At 34.5% G+C, this 20,322-nt stretch overlaps 1 protein-coding gene across 1 annotated transcript in view; it reads right to left on the bottom strand.

The window, feature by feature from the left end:
- Window positions 1–20,322, bottom strand: part of VWC2L (von Willebrand factor C domain containing 2 like) — a 160,786-nt gene that overhangs the window by 130,290 nt on the left and 10,174 nt on the right. Inside the window, exon 3 of the mRNA XM_043577731.1 lies at window positions 5,039–5,168. Coding sequence (XP_043433666.1) covers window positions 5,039–5,168 — 130 coding nt within the window. The remainder of the gene's footprint in view (window positions 1–5,038; window positions 5,169–20,322) is intronic.

Here is a 20,322-nt window from a genome sequence, read left to right as displayed (position 1 = left end):
TAGCTCTTTTTCTACATACATACAGATTTTCATATCTACTTATAATTGTATAGTATTTAAAATATTTTAAATATGTGTTACTTAAAATGTATGTATTCTATAGAATACACATTAGTATATTATATATAAAATAATATAGTCTACACTCCTTGCTTATTTTACATAGCAGTAAAAAAGGTCAATAGAGTCTTTTTGAAGGTTGCAGTATATTTCATTACTCCAGTGAAGGACTATTGCATTTTTCTCCCCTCTTTTTGCTCTTAAAATGCAGTAAAAATGTAGTACATGAATGTGGGGAAAAGTACAAGAAGAGGGATTGCTGACTTCAAGTTGCATGAAAACTTTGATAGAAACTATCTTCTTAAAGTTGTTTCACCATTTTATGAACATCTTTTTTTTTTTTTAATTTTTTTTCAACGTTTTTTTTAAATTTATTTTTGGGACAGAGAGAGACAGAGCATGAACGGGGGAGGGGCAGAGAGAGAGGGAGACACAGAACTGGAAACAGGCTCCAGGCTCCGAGCCATCAGCCCAGAGCCTGACGCGGGGCTCGAACTCACGGACCGCGAGATCGTGACCTGGCTGAAGTCGGACGCTTAACCGACTGCGCCACCCAGGCGCCCCTATGAACATCTTTTTAATATCTTTACTGATTTGTGGTATTATCAATCTCAAGTTATTATCAATCCAATATTGGTACCTCATTTTTATAATTTTTATCTCCCTGGATCCCTTGGGGGGGGGGATGAAGGATATTTCCATATGTGTATTAGACATTTGATTTTCTTCTGTGAATTTCCTTTATATACTCTGACCATTTCCTACTCTATAGAACTATTTTTTTCTCATTTATTTCAAGGAGCTTGTTGTATACTAGGGATGTTAACAATTAGATGTGTCAAACGTTTGCTCCCAAGCACCTCTAAGGTCCCCTCTCTCTCTCATTTGTGCACTCCCCATCCCTTCTGTTGGCTTCTTCCTTTCCATTTTCCCTTTTGGCGGGTCTATCTCCCGTCTTATTTGTATCACTACTAAACTAGAAGGGGCTAAGGGAAAAGGAGTTAAATATTTGAATAGGGCCTTTGGCAACATCAGTTTAGTTAGCAAGGATATGGAATCTTCTCACTCAATGTGTATGGAGGATTTTGTGGATGCTTTCTGTCCATTCCAATTTTTCATGAAGTGACTTTTCCTTCAGAACCATTAATAATGACTGACTATCCCAGTGAAAACATGGAACTCACTGACATACTGGCTGATCAAATGTAAAAAGTGCAGTTAGGATGCTCTAATGCACAAATATTTTTTTAATAAAATGTATGGTCAGTGACCAAAGATTTGACATATTTGTCACTCAAAACTAGAATGTTTTCTTCAAGCAAATGCTGTGCTACTTTACTTTTTTATACTATAAAGACAAAACCATAAAGAATATTCATTAATTCACACAGGAAGAACTCAGGCTGAAAGGTCAAAGTAACACAATTGGGGAAAGATGGACAGTCAGGAAATATATTTTTCAAGAAGGCATTTGGATTGCTAGCTCTTGCAGACATATAGAGGAGGGAGAAGCAAATGTTTAATAACGTTTTAAAAAACAATAGATTCCTTTGTCAGTTCCCTCCAGGCCTTGCCAAATAAAAAAGCATCTCTTTCTCCTCTTATTTTGTGTGTGTCCAGTCATTCACATTTTTCCTGAATGTTTCTATTTTTTTCAGACAATTGACGGTATTTTCTTGATGGTAAACTAACTGTAGTAAGAATGGAGTTTATAGCTTGGCTATAATTATTGATAACCCCTGGTAATCTTGCTGGAGGTAATCATTAAGACCAGGAAATAAAAAATTCTCTCTCTTGTTATATTATCAGAAAAAATTTTTAGTATATGTCTTTAAATGTATTCTTACAAATTATATTATGGAGAATAAAGAGAGGCCATCACTGTATGAGCTAGGGAGCATATTACTTTGTACTTTATAATGTTAAAAATAAATTTAAAGATAATTGTTACATTTTCATTGGTAAACCAATGTTTTCTGGGAAAAACATGCATATATTATTGTATTTCCTTATTCTATTTGCTCTTAAGTAATCTGAGAATGAAGATTTTTATATTAGCTGAATATTGAGTTTTAAGGTCAGGTGTGGTACATTCTATCATCTTAAACTTTTGTTTTATATCTTTAAAGCCTCTTGCTCTTGGCAAGTTATAATTCAGGAAGGCAGAAAAATTGATTTTAGTATGCAAAAACAAAGTATTTGGCAGCTAAGATAATCAGCATTTATGCAAACTAAACATTTGCAATATTTATGAAGATTTAAGAAAATGTAGGAAATGTTATAGGACTGTTTACAAATTAAGATCTATTGCCTGTACCTTGAATCCATAGGGTAGATTTTTATCCTTTTTTCAATCTAAGACAATGGTGGCATACTTTAAGAAATAGTTTACATTATAATAGGAAAATTAATCTTGTATAGAATAAGAAAGGCTTACTATGTGTTGGAAATTTAAGAAATTGTTCTAGTTGTATTCTGTCATAATAAACATCTACTCTCCCCCTTCCCCTGTACCCCATCCTGGCTCTTCCACACATGGGTAATCTGTTTCTGTTTTCTGGGCCAGGCTTAGAAAGCAAGCAAGCAAGATGTGGCTCAGTATGTTCTCTCAGTAAAATAGTATCACTGGTGGTCATAAGGGTACTCCAGTGATTTTTAATATGCTTTTCTTTGACAATGATTATACTTCACTTTTGGGGCATAAGTGACTAATTAGTGTTATTTAATAATAAAAAATATGTCATAATGTTATATTACAATCAGAGTTCATCTTCCTACTAAGTCTAATTCAGGTTCATTTCCCTTATTAAAAGAAAAAGGTTTCCTTTGAAATGGCAAAAGGGAACAGAAATGGTCTTTTTGTAGTGCATCATGAACAAAATATTGGAAAAGTTAACTAATAGATCTTGTTCTCTCAACATGTTTTTCATGAATACTAATGGGCTACTAATTAATTAACTAATTAATTGAACAATTAAAGTCCATTCATTATATGTTTTTATACAAAGAAGGTTTCGTTTGAAGACAGATTTCTACTCTATAACGTGGAGTAAAGTATAATAATCTTGGGTTACATCAAATTAAAGGTGATTAATTTGTAGTGGCTGATTTGACATTTGATGTAAACGTTAACTCAGGACATATTACAGGTTTTGGTGTGGGGTAGCTAGGATTATGAGGTAGTGAATGTGTAAACCCTGTGTTTTAAATACATGGTCTAGAATGTTTTAATTCTGCGAGTACTCTGAATATGTCCAGATGAGAATTTTTAACTATAAGCATGGTTTTGTTTACCATAAATATGAAACAAAGACAACCAGGGACACCTAGGGAAGAGAGGATCCTCAAGGACCTGTTTAGACAGTTGCTTCTAGAAAAAAAAACAGTCTTCAGTCAAAGACTTGTCAATCCTATTTTTAAAGATTGATTAGGTAGCTGATTTTTTTCTTCCTTCTGTCCTTGGAGAAAATGAAAAATAACAGGTCCTCTTCCACTTTAGACTAACCATTCATATACTTGATGACAGTTAGGTCTCCCTTGAGCCTTCTCTTCTCCAGGACAAATTATGCTAACTCCTTCAGTCTGTCCTCATAGGTCCTATTTTTCAACCATTAAATCATCTTATTGTTCTTCCCTGTATCTTTTCCAGTTTCTTCAAAATCCCTTAAAAATTATAATGTCTTAAATTGTATATATTTACATATATTATATAGGTTAGGACTTCAGGTTGATATTTATTTCCACCTTCTAAGTCAGAAAAGATGGTCACTATGACACAGGTCAGTTGGATGAAAGGAATAATAGTAAAAATAGAAGGCAAGTGAGCAGCTTCATATTCAACTCAGTGGATTCTTATGATGCAAAATAGTAAAACTGTGCCCGCAAAAATGTCCTAAGTGTTCTTTATAAGTCCTTTGGGAAGACACCAAGACAAGAAAACTATTGTAAAAACAACTAGAACTGCTTTTGCTTTTTCTTTAATAAACTGATACCTCCTTTTACTAATTATAATTCTATAAAGAAAAAGATTAGCAGATGAACTAACATAGTGGCAAATTCAGGACAAAAAAAAGGTGAGTAATAGAAGAAGATGAGCACTTGTTAACTCAAGGAAGGGCACAGGGATTCAGTAGAAGAGTGACTTCAGTTATTGAGAGCTAGAGCCATTTTTTTTTCAAGCAGTCATTAATGCCAAGAGGGGGCATTTGTGGAATGCTACTTAGCGTTGCTTTATTTTTGGCAGCACATGACCAGTAGGAAGAGCATGATACTGGCTTTGCTGATATGCTGTCCTGGGTCTATGGCACTGCACTGTGTTCTCTTCAGCATCACGTTGATTTTGAGTGATTTACATACAGTCTGCATTCAACCTCTCCATTCCATGAAGACCAAAAAGGAACCCATAATCTTAGAAACCAAGTTTCCCTCTATCCAATTCCTGTGAGAGCAAGATTCCAGTGTAATAAAAACCTACAATAAAGGCCCTAAACCTTCTAGTCTTTCTTACTTCAACTTAAGTACATTAATAATTGAATTTTGTATTTCTTTGATAATTCAACTTTAAAGCAAAAGGTTTTTCTATGCCCAAAGCCAAGGATCTGGCATTTACCCTACTCTCTCTTCTGGGTTATGCACTATGAAATGGGGTGAACTGCTTCATAGCTTCCAAAGAAAGAAATTAAGTCATAACAAAAAGATGGTTTTGTGTTCTTTCTAATATCCTCCCTATAAATCAACAGTCAATAATAGGGACCACAACAGAGCTTATAAGAGCGTTAATTCCCCAGATGTAAAGCTTTGTGAGGCACCCATTGCTGGTTTATTTTCACATTAAGTTGGGATAAAAGTATAAATTTGCCATGCCCATATTGAAGAACCACAGGCAAACAGTGGGCTCTTGCATCGAATGGTGGGCAGTGGTAGAATATGTGTGTTTTGCACTAACCCCTCTTTGAAAGCTAATGCAGTATGGTCTTACCATTTTTGCAGACAGGACAACACTGTTCTGGTTCATAGACTGGGTTGACACACTCAGGAACTGCGCAGTCTGCTACAACACAGTGAACTTCATTGCTGGGCTCACAGCGACACCATTCACATGGAGAGGGCTAGGAACAAATCTAAAATTAGCCCCTTTTCTCCTATAACTTAATGCTTGCACATTCATATGCTGTTAGAAGATAAAACATCAGTGTTTATATTGGCTTTACTGTATCAACTCCATTTACCATGTGTATGATCATTCTTCCCCAATGGAAAGCAACCTGGATATCCAAGCCAAAGTGGGTTGCTGTGTGGAGCTCAGGTTGCCATGAGCAACTGGGGCACTATGGGATAACTCTTCCTATGACTTATGTTCCTACTTTACAAAGAAGTGTTGGGACAACTAATATGTCACCTCTTGGTTTGGTTTCCAGATGCACTGATTGCCCTACCTTCCTCTGGCAAACAGGAATGATACTGGATCATGTGAAGTAAGTTTTTGCTATTTGTCACTTTTCTTCCTAAGAAAGAAAAGGATTACTGAGAAGCAAGAAAATGGTAAATGGACATCGTAACCCTTTGTATGAACTCCTTTTCAAGCTAACCTAGACTCTAAATGGCATTTTTTTTCCAATATGAATTTTAGAAAAGGTTGCATTTGGGATCCAAACGTTCAGGTACTGCCTCTTGAAAGAGTTAGCGAATACCTTTCATCTTTCCTGCTTGCTTTTATGAATGAACTAAAATCAGTTGACTTAAAAAGCCACTAGTTAGAGTCAAAGACTAAAAATGGAACTGAAAAGTGATTAGAGGAGGAAAAAAAAAAACAGGCAGAAAACAATTTTTGTCTCAACAGTACTTACCAGCCAAAAGTGAGTTTGAGATTTTCTGTTTCTTTTCCACAAACTGCCTATACCACAAATAATCTCAAGCAGTGACCATTTTGTGATGTTCTCATGTTTACAAGTTCTATCTCTCATTTCTCATGCAACAGAGTTTGGAATTCTGGAATAAAAACTTGGAGGTCTCAGAAGTTATACAAGTGTCTACTTCTCAAATCATTCCATTTGTTCTGAGAACATTCTACCTCCAGTCCTATGCCACAGTGCCACAATCTGTGTTAGAAATCTAATAGTCCAATAAATCTTTCTCACAGGCCACAGTTACTTTGAGGTAAACATTTTGCATTGTAAAATGCAATTTGCAAGTTCCTCACTTGCAAATTGTGTTAAAGCTCTCTGCCTTTGTCTCAGTTGCTACTGTCCACATCAGCTCTTGTTTTTCTTCAACCTGTGGGGGTGAAAACCTTTCAACTAATTATTTTCAAATTAATGTTACCTTTGCTTTCTGCTTGGAGAATGAGAGTCTAGCTTTCAATTATTTTACTTTCCAATTTAGTAGGAATAAGAGAATTAGACATAGAATCTGTAGGAAAAGTATTTCTAACGTTGTCAATACATTCATTGAAGGGTACAGTTAAGCTCCTTACTGTGTGGTGAGATGTGTTAAGTAGTATCTCAAAGCAATGTATTAGATCGTCCTAAGGGCTGGGATTTTTCTGAAGCTCCTCTACTGAAAAATCTCAGGAAATTAAGGAAAAGACTTGATACCATAGCACATTATTTGTTGGTGAAATGTGAGAAATCCTGTGAGAAAGGAAAATTCTTGCTGCTCTAACTCCTTATTTCACAAGCCCCATTGTGCTATCTTAAATTCCCAAGTAAAATGGCCAGAAGCTGTCTCCCTTTCCTTCGTTAATTGCAAAGAATTTTTACATAGGCTTCTAAAGTGCATTTATGGTTAATATGAGAGAAAAAGGGAACCACTAATATGGCTTCCACACCCTGCCCTTCCATAGCTGTGACCCTTCATTCTTGCTGCAGGACGGGCTGATCTGTGCAACACTAGTGGACTGATTCAGCCATTAAAAATCCCAAAGAGCCCCTAAATCTTCCAATGCAAAATGTTTACTCAAATTAACTGTGGCCTGTGAGAAAGATTTATTGGACTATTAGATTCCTAACAGAGATTATTAAAGACACCATTCTGACTCAAACAATGTTTTTGGAAATGATTAACTACTGGATATCATGCCAAGCCATTTACCTATGTCAACTTACTTATTTCTCATAATAAGCCTATGAAGGAAGATTTGCTATTATCTTTATCTCATAGATGAGGATATAGGCTGAGAGGGTCAATAACTTCCTTAGGCCTAGGCAGCAAGGGACAGAGGCAGGATTTGAACCCAGATGGTGTACTTGCTATAATGTCCTGCCAGTGATAGCAAGAATCACTATTCTGGGTACTCCCATTTGCGTAGTTCATTTTACAGTGGTTTGGACCCTTCTCTATGCAGGCCAGATCCAGAGGAATAGCCATTAGGAACTGAATAATTGATTTATGGAAGATGGGTACTTCTGCTAAAACAGGGAATTTCACTAGGGTATTTAGTGCATAAAGAGGTTATTATGGAGCCATAGAGCTTTTTAACCTTCTGCAAATGTAAATTAGTAAGAAAAGAATAGTAGGTTGAAGTTAAGTTGCCCTGAGGCTCACATCCTTTGGGGCGTTGGCATCTTTAGCCTCGTAACCACACTGGAGGGTATCTGAGAGAAGCACTAACAGATGATGGTGCAGTAAAGACCCAGGGGCATCTATGTGAAGCCAGTGGAGACTGGATGTGTATGCCCTAGAGTTCTGAGGAAGAGCTATGACTATAAGGCTTGGTGATAAAAGTACACCTGATTTTTTAAGGGATTTTGAATAATGAGAAACATAAATTGGAAAAATGAAAGTATCACCCTAGCCACTGAGGGACATTTTCTTTGAATCTTCCCCTGACTCTGACTTTATTCAAATACCACACCCTTCCTGGGTCTAAAATCTCTTGTCAGACACATGCAATTTTCTCTTTTGTTTTCATTAATTTTTTCCCGCAAATAATCTCTTTCAGTCCATTTCTTCTCACATCTCCATGTGTGCCCCACCCCCACTCTGAATGCTCAATCAAATTTAACTCATTGACCTTACTCCAAAGCCCCTTCTTTCTTCTCCAGCCTTATCAGGACTTCACTTTCACAAATTCATCAGTTCAGATACCAGTGATTTCTTGCCCAACTTGACTTCTTCCACTGCCCCTGCTTTCTCCTGCACTTCTGAAAAGACATTGCATAAGCAGCAAGAAGTCCCTGGGAATGAACAATGTGCATTGTTCCTACTTTAAAAATCCTTCCCACCTTGCAGCCTAAAACTGAAAGGTTTGGTGCTTTCCATAATCTTTACATCTTTAAGGGCTGAGCTGGTTGCGAATTTCCTTTTATCAGGCTCTTCAATGTGAAAACTATAGATTAAATCTGAAAATGTCCCTGTAAAACCAAAGATTAAACAATAAAGCTATGCTTAGAGGAACAGAGGAACACAGGAACAGAGTAAGTACTTGGAATAAAATTATTCTTACTCACTTTTTTTAGAAGAACATGTGAAATTACAACCAGTGACTTTTGTCAGCTAGAGATTTGGTAAGTAACATGATTAAATGACACCATCCTAAAATTTTATACAAGAAAAATCTTTTTCTAAGAAATCTCACAGAACATGTCATTTCTGTGAAAGCTTTGGAAAATAAAGTAACATTCACTATATATACCTTTACATAAATTTTAATTAAAATTAAGATTAGAAGCCAAATGTATTAATGCATGTATTAGATAATCTGATAATTTTATGTCTGTTATGAATCTGTACACCTCCTGCTTAGGGTTTTTGAATATCTAATGTGGACTCTGTTTAAGTAGAAACATGCATTTTATCTGTACTTCCTGTTATCACTGAATATATTTGCATGGCAAATCCAAATGCTGTCCCAGCTGCCCCCAAATTTCAACAGGGTTTCCTACTAGATACATATATTTATTTATTTTCTGATTAATAGAATAAAAGGGGATTTAAAAAAATTGATTTAGGTAATTGGAATCCAAATTTTTCTCCTTGGTATTAGAGAATGGAAATATGACAATACACATCAGTTTTTTCAATGGTTAACTTTTGAAGACCTTGAAGCTAAAATCCCAATGCCATTGTCTGTGGTTTTTGAGAATTCTTAGAAAATTGAAAGGGATGTGCCAGAACCCTGAGACTAGTAGAATGCTCCATGATTTTTTGAAATAGAGAAAGTAGCCTGAAAACTAGTAACTTAGTTTACTAGAATAATTGAGTAACTCCAGAAAAATTGTCAAATATGCTCTCTGAGAAAATTTGGAAGTGAAGTAAGTCATCACTAAGAGTCAACATAGGATTATGAGAACATGTTAATACAGACTGGTTGCATAGAATTTTCAAAATGTTTGTAGAAAATGCACATTTATTTTGTATTCTGAGTACACTGGCTTACTTTCCATATCTGAGGAAAGTCTGGATGTTTGGTTTATATCACCGTATCTTGTGGCATCATTATTTATGTGGAGGCTGTTACTGGAATTGTTTGTAGAGCTCCCATGAGGAAATAGTCACAGCCTATCAGATTTGTTACCCAAATTCAATCCTCAAAGTGACAAGGGCATAGCAGTGTTCAGTTTACTATTTTAATCTGATGAAGTTTACAATAGTTTTCTTACGAGTTTCAAACTCTGCATTTGGAAAATTAGAAAAACAATATTTCCTTTAGTTGGCTTTGTTTGGATGTCTGTGATATCATGGTTAGAAGACACTTCTCTATATAGCCTTAGTACTTAGAACTTCTGGTCTCTGATGTTTTATCACTGGCTGTGAATCTTTGGAAAATTAGATAAACTCTCTGTGCCTTAGTTTCTTAATCTATAAAATGGGAATAACAGTATTACCAATTTTACAGAGTTACTGCGAAGCACATTAAATGTGTAAGACAAATTATAATATTATTATTTTATTCACTTGCAAACTTATTGATGGTTTTCTGAAAAAAGTGTAAAATTGAACGATAGCATAAGACTAGATTTAAAAGAATATTTAGGTTATTTTTCTTGTTCAAAGTGGAATCTGATTACAGAGGTGGTTGCAGTGAAGTTTTATAGAACTTGGTTTGTTGTTGCAGGTCAGAGGGAGGATGTGTGAACCAATAGAATTAATCATGGCAGAAACATATTGAAGAAAAATTGTTATTAGAAGTCTCTAGATAAAGACTAATTGTGAACCATTAAAATGACCATCATAAATCAGTCAGGGAAAGGAAAAGAAAAAATGAAAAGCAACAAACCTGTTTTCCTTCCCTGATGTCTTAGCATTTAGACGTCAACTCAAATGCCCTTTTTCCAAGGAGCTCTTCCCTGATATCTTTCCATCATCCTTCTCCATCACACTGCCTATTCAGAACTCTCGTAAGTGCATGAGATTATCTTACTGGTTTGAGTATACGTTTATTTATTTTTATCTGCCTTCCCTATCATTATAAGCTTCCTATAGTATATTGTTCATTGCTATACTCAGCATCAAGAAGATATCTTAGCACATGATAGATACTTAACAAATATTTGTTAACATATACAAGTCATTTATGCATAACCTATGTTTTCTTATTTGTAAAGCCATACTTCTTGGGCAGCTTCATCTATGTTAATCATTCATGGATAGGATTCTGATTCGATAACATACTTGCATTTTATTTAAATATTATAAAGGGCACTTTGTGGGGAAAGGTTCCTGACTATGAGTCATCAAATGAGTATCTGGGTTACAATATTATGACAATGAACATAAACTTACTTTTTAAAGGCAATTTGAAATTCACATTACCCACCATGTGGATCACAAGTTAAATCAACCTTCAAGCACTCCATTGACTAGACTCTCGCAGTAGATAATTATAGACTTATTGCACTAGCAAATACCATGATAACTAAATTTAGGGTAAGAATACATACAGAGGAATTCCTCAGGAGTCTGCGAAAAAGCTAGTCTCATTTTATAAGGTGTGTTAAGTTTAATGGTTGCCTTTTAGACAAAATGATTTTAGTATAATATAAACTATTTTTCAGGAAAAAAATACAACAATCCTGATTTTAAACAAGTCCATTTTCCTAAGGAATGACTTAGATTACAAAGTCCAACAAAACACAAACAAAGGAGCAAAGCTTGATTCCTAGAAAGCCTCCCATGAATTGTTGAAGCCTGAAGTGGTGAATGAATACAGTATTCTACTGCCAAGTTTTAGCACACTGCTATATCAAAGGCTTTCCTTCTGACCAAGTGATATTAGGCTTTTCATACCATATAGTACTCCATTTATTTGATAATATTGGCAAAAAATTATCAGAGAATATAGCTCAGATTGATCTTCTAAAAACTTCCCATTAAACAACAATTTAAAATTTGATCTCCACCAAGGAAAAGATACTGCTTTAAGAAGCACTCTTCTTTTAGAGATAATTTATGGCATAAATTTTATCACTTTATGGAACAAATCTCATTACTTTCAAACTGTATGAGAAATTTGGAATACTATTTCAAAGTTGCTGATGCCTGTCAGGAATCTCAGTGTTCACTTCATTAAAATATACATTAAATTACAGAGTACAAGAGTATTTAGCATCCATTGCCACTACTGTAGCCAGTAATTTGCATGCGGCAGATGTCACCTAATGATCAATACAGCCAATGGATTTTAAACAAAATTCACAATCCTCTGAAAGAAAACCCATTGCACCAGTGATTAAAATGCTCCTCAGTGTCCTGCATCAAATGGGACTGTAGTGATTTCTTCAGTGATCTGCCCTATTGATTGGAGCACATTTGAAACACTGAGGTTGTAAGCCTTACCAAATTATGAATATAGAGCTGGAATTCCTTTAAGAATTTAATACTACTGAAGTAAACAGAAAACTGGATGCATAGAGTTTTCTAAATAACCTCAGTTTGTCAGCAAATGTGTATGATGTTATCATTTGAGTAACAAGTTAAATAATAGCTGTTCTGGCTTTGTCTGAGAAGTTGGTACTTTGATAATACATTATGGAATATTATTATTCAGTTGTCTATCAAAAACCACTTTATGTTTGTTGAAAACAACCATTTTAGCCAGGTGATTGTAAGGAGTACACACAGCTTTGCCCATGTAGATATAATATACTATGTAGGAAATAAACTAAAAATCAGAAATAAGATATATGAATTTAAAAATTATTTATTGAGTATATCTATTAAATGCATAGCATATATAAGATAAGGTATAGAAAATATACCAAGATGAGCTATATATCTAGCCTGTCCTTAATAAATGACAGTCTAGAAAAAGAAATAAGATATCTATAGAAATAAGTTTTGATTTTGTAAAACAAATTATTTTTCATAAAAATAACTGATGGACCTATTATAAGGTCCTATGGACCTATTATAAGGAGGATAGAATTATTGGAGTTAATCTTTCATTTTTATTTCTATTTATTCTGACCCTAATGTAAAACACAATAATATTGCAAAGAAGTTGATGAAATATCCAATCTAAAGTTATTATTTATCAAGTATAAAAAATGTTCACTCGGTCTTAAAATTTACCATGATAGGGACACCTGGGTGGTTCAGCCAGTTAAGTGTCTGACATCAGCTTGGGTCATGATCTCGCGGTTCATGAGTTCAAGCCCCATGTGGGGCTCTGAGCTGATAGCTAAAAAGCTGAAGCCTCCTTCGGATTCTGTGTCTCCCTCTCTCTCTGCCCCTCCCCCCTAGCAGTCTGTCTCTCTCTCAAAAGTAAATAGAGCATCAAAAAATTAAAAAAAAAAAAAACTTACCGTTATATTTGCAACACAACAGTGACATTATATTAATGATTTTTTTCTTTGAAAAAAATTTTTTCCTAAAAATTTATTTAAATGTATTTTGGCTTATTTTTAAGAGCAGGCAAGTCTATAGTTACATACTACCTATTATAATAAGCTGATGGTATATAGAACCAATATTTTTCTTCTGAATATTTTCAAGGAATTTCATGACAATAAAACACAGCTTTTTCTGAAATATGAAGAACAGCACACAGGAAAATAAACTGTAGAGAAAGAGAATGTAAACAAAAATATCTTTCTTGAGTTACAATCACCGATGTATTTTTTAAATAGACAAAGTATACTTATTAAGGAAATAACAGTGTATATTTAAGAAAAAAAGAAAGAATGTGTTAGCTGCCTCAGGAGAACCCAAAGATATAGACGAAGGCTAGAAGATTTAGAGTGAAGTAAAGATTTTGATAAAGTGTCACACCTATCCTTGTGAAATAGCCTAGAAAACCAACAGCCTTTAGTCCTTCACTGATAAGCTGGATTGACTTTTGGTTTTGATACATTAAAGACCCTTGACGATGAACAGAATATTTTGACTACAGCCCGTATGTCTCCATGGTAAGGATTCTCCACTTATCACCTATTTATGCAATAGGAAAAAAATGAACAACTGTATAGCTTCAAAACTTTCCTGTCGACACTAAAAAGAACAGATTGTTGATATCAGTTAAAATCCAGTCATCTACACTAGCATTAAAACAGGGCCATGTGTGCGTGGGGGAGAATACATTACCGTTAGAATTCTACAACCTGAAAGAATCATGTTAAGAGACACATAAGACCAGGCCTGTTCTATGAGAAACATTGAAAGGAGATGTTTTGCATGGTTGTCACTGAACTCAGGGCTTTTCAGGGTGTAGGATGTGAAAATATTAGGCCTAGAACAACCAATTCCATTTGTATTGGGAGTACCAATCAGACTTAGTTCAGAAGTCTCTCTTTGCCACTGTCTCAGAATTTCTCTGGGCAAAAATGTACTAAAAGTTGAAGTCTTTTGTTGCCTTTCCATTTGTTGGCAACATTATACTTTTACATATTATGAAAAGGCAGTAATTGAAAATTAATACAGTGAAGTACTTTATAACTGCTAATAATAAAATATATTAGTTTCCAATTTTAAGTCCAAACAGCGATTTCCTTCTCAATGTTCTACTTCATTATTTGATGCTTAATTCATAGCCTACCTCATTCCACAAAAATATGTTGAGATGGCTTATGGGCAATAATATTAGAGTATATTTTAATTTAAAAAGTCTTGACTAATTTCTTGATAAACCTTTGACTTTAGTGTGTATTGGTTTTATGCAGGGTGCAGCAAAAACCGTCAGTTTTGAAACTGTGTATAACAATAGCTAGTACTAATGCCTAGTGCAGTTCGGCCATATGACCCTGTGGAATGAGCACACTTGGAACTCACCTCCTGCCATCAAAGAGTGTTGATTTATCTTAAACTACTTGAAACTGGGTTTTCTCATTTGTCAGGTGGAGGTAATAATAACAATATTAACAGGGCTCAAATTGCATCACTGGATTCTTAGGAGAATGAAAGGAAATGATATAATATGCAAACTATGTAGCCTTGCTTAAAAGACCCTCATTGTTATGGCTTTCAGTGTGACCAGTGTTTGTATGTATGTATGTATGTATGTATGTATGTATGTGTGTATTTATTTATATTTCTCTCCATCCATTTTCAATGGCCATGCATTTATCAAGGGAATATATTGATCATAAATTGTTTTTATTAAATTATGGCATGATTATTTCAATTATAAGGTATTTGAAATATTGAATTTGTAAGGAATATATCTTTTAGAGTTTTAAAAGCAATTTGAGTTGCATCTCTAAAATGTAGCAATGTATGTACTCATACTGTGGTTAGATGAGGATGACATTGGGAAACATTTTTAAATAGTTAATTAGGTTCTTGTTTACTGAGATGAAACTCCAATATTTAATCAGATTCTTAGTCCAAACAGATTTTTAACAGGGTAACTTTAGCTCACCTTGTTTTGAATCTTGATTTAGGTATGTTCTAGCTTCAGTGTGAATGTCCTAGGGTCTCATTAACTAAAGGAAAATTCTCTGTGATTGTCCTTTTTCTCCCTAATGAAGCTTTCTAAATCTCAGCAGTCAAAGGTTTGCTATTTTAGTAGGATTTTATTTTTAATGGGGAAAAATTAAAGTTAGGCTGAATACATTTAATTTTTTTTCCCTGTCACATTTAGGAAGGGGAAATAAAACTAATATATGGTGAAAATAAGTGGAGTTCCAGAGAGCTGTGGCTGTTCTCTCACTATAAAGAAAAATGACTTAATTTGGTAACCACTGGAAGTTTTTGTAGTAACTATGGTATTTCCAAGACGGCAAAATCATTATCGAAGTCCATGGTTTGTTGTTGTTTTTTTTTTTTTTTTTTTTTAAATTTTTTTTTCAACATTTATTTATTTTTGGGACAGAGAGAGACAGAGCATGAACGGGGGAGGGGCAGAGAGAGAGGGAGACACAGAATCGGAAACAGGCTCCAGACTCTGAGCCATCAGCCCAGAGCCCGACGCGGGGCTCGAACTCACGGACCGCGAGATCGTGACCTGGCTGAAGTCGGACGCTTAACCGACTGCGCCACCCAGGCGCCCCTGTTGTTGTTTTTAAATTTGTATTTCACAGATGTAAAAATTTAGAAAAACCCTCTAAATTTGCAAAAATATTCTTGGGTGGTTCTCACTGCATTCAGAATGCAGGTGTTATTATTTTTTAATGGACTGGAAGGTGCCTTAGACTCACACTTCTTCATGGCAATGGGAGTTTTTAAAATGAAAGAAATTGAGCCCTCTAAAACATGAAGCAGGGTAAGAATTTTCCTCATCCTAGCATGTATACATTTTCTTCACAGTGAAATATGAAATATTTCAGCATTATAGTTGAACACCTATTGGAGAATATAGGGCGTGTAGACACTCGCATGAAAATGAAGCCATCTCTACCATGTCTTGAAAAGCATCCTTAGTGAACTTGTGGCAGCTGGTCAGGTATAATGAGAAGAGCACTAGAATTAGTCAGAAATCCTTCTTTCTCATAAAATAAGAATAAAAATATCTTGGAATGAAATAACTCTTGAGGGATCACACGTGCAAAATATTTTATAAAATTGTCAACTATTATTTGTTTTGCCTTGGACACAGATCTGGTTGTGTCGCTTCTTCATTGGAGTCCCTTTGTGGCTCCCTGCTCAACCCAGGCTTTGGCCAAAGCTCTATGGCCTGACATTCACATCATGAGCTGGACCTGTGTTCCTTTCTCACTCTTTTATGCTTTGCTCCTCTACAGTTTATGCTCTGGCCACTTGGGTTGAGTCATTTGTCTCTGAATGTGCTTTGTACTTACTTTTGCCGGTGTCCCAATTTTTGTCTAAAATACTTTCAGTGTGCTGAAATCCCCACTCTTAAGCCTTCCAGACTAAATTCCTCCTTTCTTCGTATGAATTTCTAGTACAGTCGTCACAGGCCACCTGCTATTAGTTGTATCTGTATTATTCCCTTTGATAGACTAGGAGAATTTTGAGGGTCAGATTTATGTCTTACACATTTTGGTACAACTCTACAAAACCTACCACTTCTTCACATGTAGATGATATTTAGAATACTTAATGAAATCAAACAATGGGTTATGTGAGTTGAATTGAAAAGATATAATAATGAACTGAATACCTAAGAAGATAATATACATATTTTCTTTTATTAATATCACAGGAAGTATATTTATTATATTACATTAAATTAAAAATACCTACTTGTCACACTATCAAAGGAGAACACGAGGGAGATCAAAATAATGGAAATTTGTATCATCTTTGCTTATCTGTTTCATCTGAGAATTCTCAGTAAGTGGAAAGTTATTAAATTATTATTCATCAATACAAACAACAAAGCTGTACTGCTTGAAGGCAAGTGTGCAGAGATATATGACTTAATATTGTTGCCAAGTATGTATAACAACAATTATAATAGGCAAATCTAAATGTTTTTTTAAAGTTACATATGTGAAAAGAGATACCTGAGACCACCTATAAGTGAAGTTGGACCTATATCTATCAGTATCCAAAATGTTTAACCTTCAAAGAATAAAGATTGGAAAGATTTGATGACAACACAATTTGAGGGAAGTAAAAGGGAAGAATAATTTTATCATAGATCAGGGGTTGGCATTTCTGTAGGAGACCAGATAGTAAATATTTTTGACCTATGTGAGTCATATGGTCTCTGGGGCAACTACTCAACTCTTCACTACAGCTTAAAAGCCACCACAGACAATACATAATCATAGCTTAATAATCATAGCTGATTTACGATAAAAGTCTACAAAAGCAGGTGGTAAGTTGGATGTGGCTCATGGATTATACGGTGTCAATCACTTACATTTTTGGTTATATGTAGCTGGCATTATTATGATGAAGAAGGAGAGGTAATTTTGTCAATTCAATTGTTTTATGCAGCACAAATTAATTGCTATAAACAATCATGTTAATGTCAATGTTGGAAACTTAAAAAAAAGCCAGAAAATAAAGGAAGAGTTGAGACATATAGACTTTTATCATTAACTGCCCATAAGAGTCAAATAAAGAAATTAGGGTATCGTGAATCATTAGTAAAGTATTTCTTAAACTGTGTTTCTTTGAACTCTTATGAACTTTAAGATGTTAATAGATGTTCTGAGAAAAAAAGTATTCTTCTGTCACATACATTTATAAAATGCTATATTAAATATAGTTTATTGGTAATAGTAATAAAAATGTCAAGTAGCCTTTATGAATCCCTTATTGTATGCCAAGTAGCTTCTACTATTACAGAGGTAGAGTAATACACCTAAGTCACTTGGCTGCTAAGGGGTGGAACCTACTCTAAAATTCAGTTTTCACCTCCCTGTCAAGCTCATTGCTGTTGAATAATACATACTGGCTCTCAAACCTTTTAAAATGCTCAAGCAGTGTCAATACACTAATATACACTTCACATTTCTAAGAACTGTTAAAGGATAAATCATTTCTCAGATTTACTTGCCCATGAAAAAAAATCAGAAATCCTTACTGAGAATCTCACACATTGCTTGTGTTTCCTAGAAAAGAGTCTGGAAGAGGCTACATACATCATTACAGTGATTCCCAAATCTAGCTGATCATTAGAATTACCTGGGAAGCTTTAGAAAAACATAAATGTAAATAATTTCAACCCAAATCAGAGAGGGAAAGGTCAAGGAATCTGAATTTTTGCAACATTCCTTCCTGAGATGATACTGAGCATACATCAGTCTACGAATATTTCTTTGTTCTAATGCCATGGAACTAGAGAGTTTTGCATACCTCATCCATTTTTCACATTCCATTCCTGTCTCATAGTGTCTCATAGTGAAAGGCAGGTGCTTGCAGAGTGAGAAAATCAAGAACATGAGTCCTCAGTTCCTAAAATCATGAAATACATGGCAAGAACAGCTAGTTTAGTTCCTTTGTTACTTCCTAGTATAAAGTAGTATCCATGAAAATAAAGAGGCACTGTTAATCTGATGGGATTTTATTTTAATTTGGCCTATATTATTTGGTTTAATTATAGAATTTTTCATTTTTAACGGGGGTCCCCTTTTATCAGAGCCTTTGCAAACTTCGATTTCTTTTACAAATTGTATTCTATCTATGTCAAAGACTGATTTTAGATATGCCAATATTTTATTGTTCTTGTCTACTTGTAACTCTGTGTTGTCATGGTGATAGGTCCTGATATCACATTTCTATAGACAATTAGCTGAAATAAATCTTTGCATCCAACACATTTATTGGAAAGGAAGATGCAAATGAGTGATGTTTTCTTGTTAAACCTGAACATAGTAAAATGTAGAAAAAAGACCACAGGAAAGCAACGTATTAATATTGCCTTTGCAAATAATGAGCTATGTCATTATGGTCTTTTCAGTAAGTTTCAGTTGTCCTTTGTTTTATCATCTGTAAAATAAGGAAGTTAAGCAAAATAATTTCAAAGTTCTTTTTTAGATCAAAAATTCTATAATCAACTCTTAAAAGTAGGAAGGATCTTCACTACAAAAAAAAAAACCCAAAACATAATGCTTGCCTTTATAAATAGGATAATGTACACAAACTCATATACTAGAAAGCTAGTCTCATACCAAGAAGTAACAATGGTAGTCAAAGGTCAATATTAAAAGGATTGAAAAGTACCAAACAAGTAATGTTTAATTAAAAAAAAACACAAAAAAATGTATAAGCAGGTAGAATTGTTAATTAAAAGTTGATATGTAATACTATAATTTTCAAGTTCCCAATACAATTAATTTTTCATAAGATGTATATGATGACATTATTGCATCTACCCTATAGTTAGTTATAACAATTAAAATTATTTGGGTTTTGTTTATGGTCACATACATAATGGGGGGAAAATTAAAAGTTGTGTTCATTGGACTTTTTTCCACTTTAGACAGCTTTATACAGGCATAAAATAATATCTGAAAACTTTTTTAGGGGATGAATGATTTTTCTTGTTACTTTAGTACTTTATTCACTCTTTTCATAGTGTCATTAAATCCTTTCAAAGAAAGCTTTATTGTGATATATTCTATACAGCAGGCTAGAGTCAAGGAAATTGACAATGGAGGTGTGTTGGAGTGAAATTACTGATGCTAATCAGCAGTGATGATAAAAGTCCAAAGTACAGACTCTAAAATAAGCCAGTCCCCAATTAGTAATGGCCATTTTTGAGAAAGATGCTCTGGATAAGCCAACCTACTGATCACTTCAAACTGTCTCTTAGTTATTTGTTTCAAGCTCTTCCTGGAAAGCTTGGCAAAATACAACTAAAAAAATAAACCAGTAAGTTTTTCTTGTGCTGTCCTTCATAAAACACACTGCCTGATGTATAAATCAAGCTGTAGGAAAACAAAACTAAGCAAAAATATGGTCAGGGAGAATAAGGAGGAGTAGAAAAAAGGATTTACCTAATCTTAAAGTAAGATTCTCTTAAAGAAAGAACATTCCTGGTCCCTCAAATTTCTTTCACACACACACGTAAACACACACACACACACATGCCACAAATCAATGCATGTATGGAACAATTTCTATTGCGATGGTGTGTATTAGAGTATCTACATAATTTGCATAAAATATGAGACCTGAGCTATGAAATAAGATGCAAAATAACAGAAAAAATTATCCTTGCTGATGTCATACCATTGACAGATTACATATTTCACAGTGAGTAAAACCACCATTAAAAATGGACAAATTTTGAACATTTCCAAAATCATGTACAATTGGAGTGAAAGTCTGAAAGGGAGACTACCAGGTCTCTCTTTTCAGTTTCATTTTCTCACACTATTAGAGAGTAAGGAATGGGCAGTGATGTCTGTAAACAGCTGATGGCTGACCTCAAGTCTGGGGTAATCACTAACAGTGACAAGCTCCGCAAAT

This window comes from Prionailurus bengalensis, chromosome C1, assembly GCF_016509475.1.
Source record: "Prionailurus bengalensis isolate Pbe53 chromosome C1, Fcat_Pben_1.1_paternal_pri, whole genome shotgun sequence".
Taxonomy (NCBI): domain Eukaryota; kingdom Metazoa; phylum Chordata; class Mammalia; order Carnivora; family Felidae; genus Prionailurus; species Prionailurus bengalensis.
This window is presented reverse-complemented; position numbering and strand designations above follow the sequence as displayed.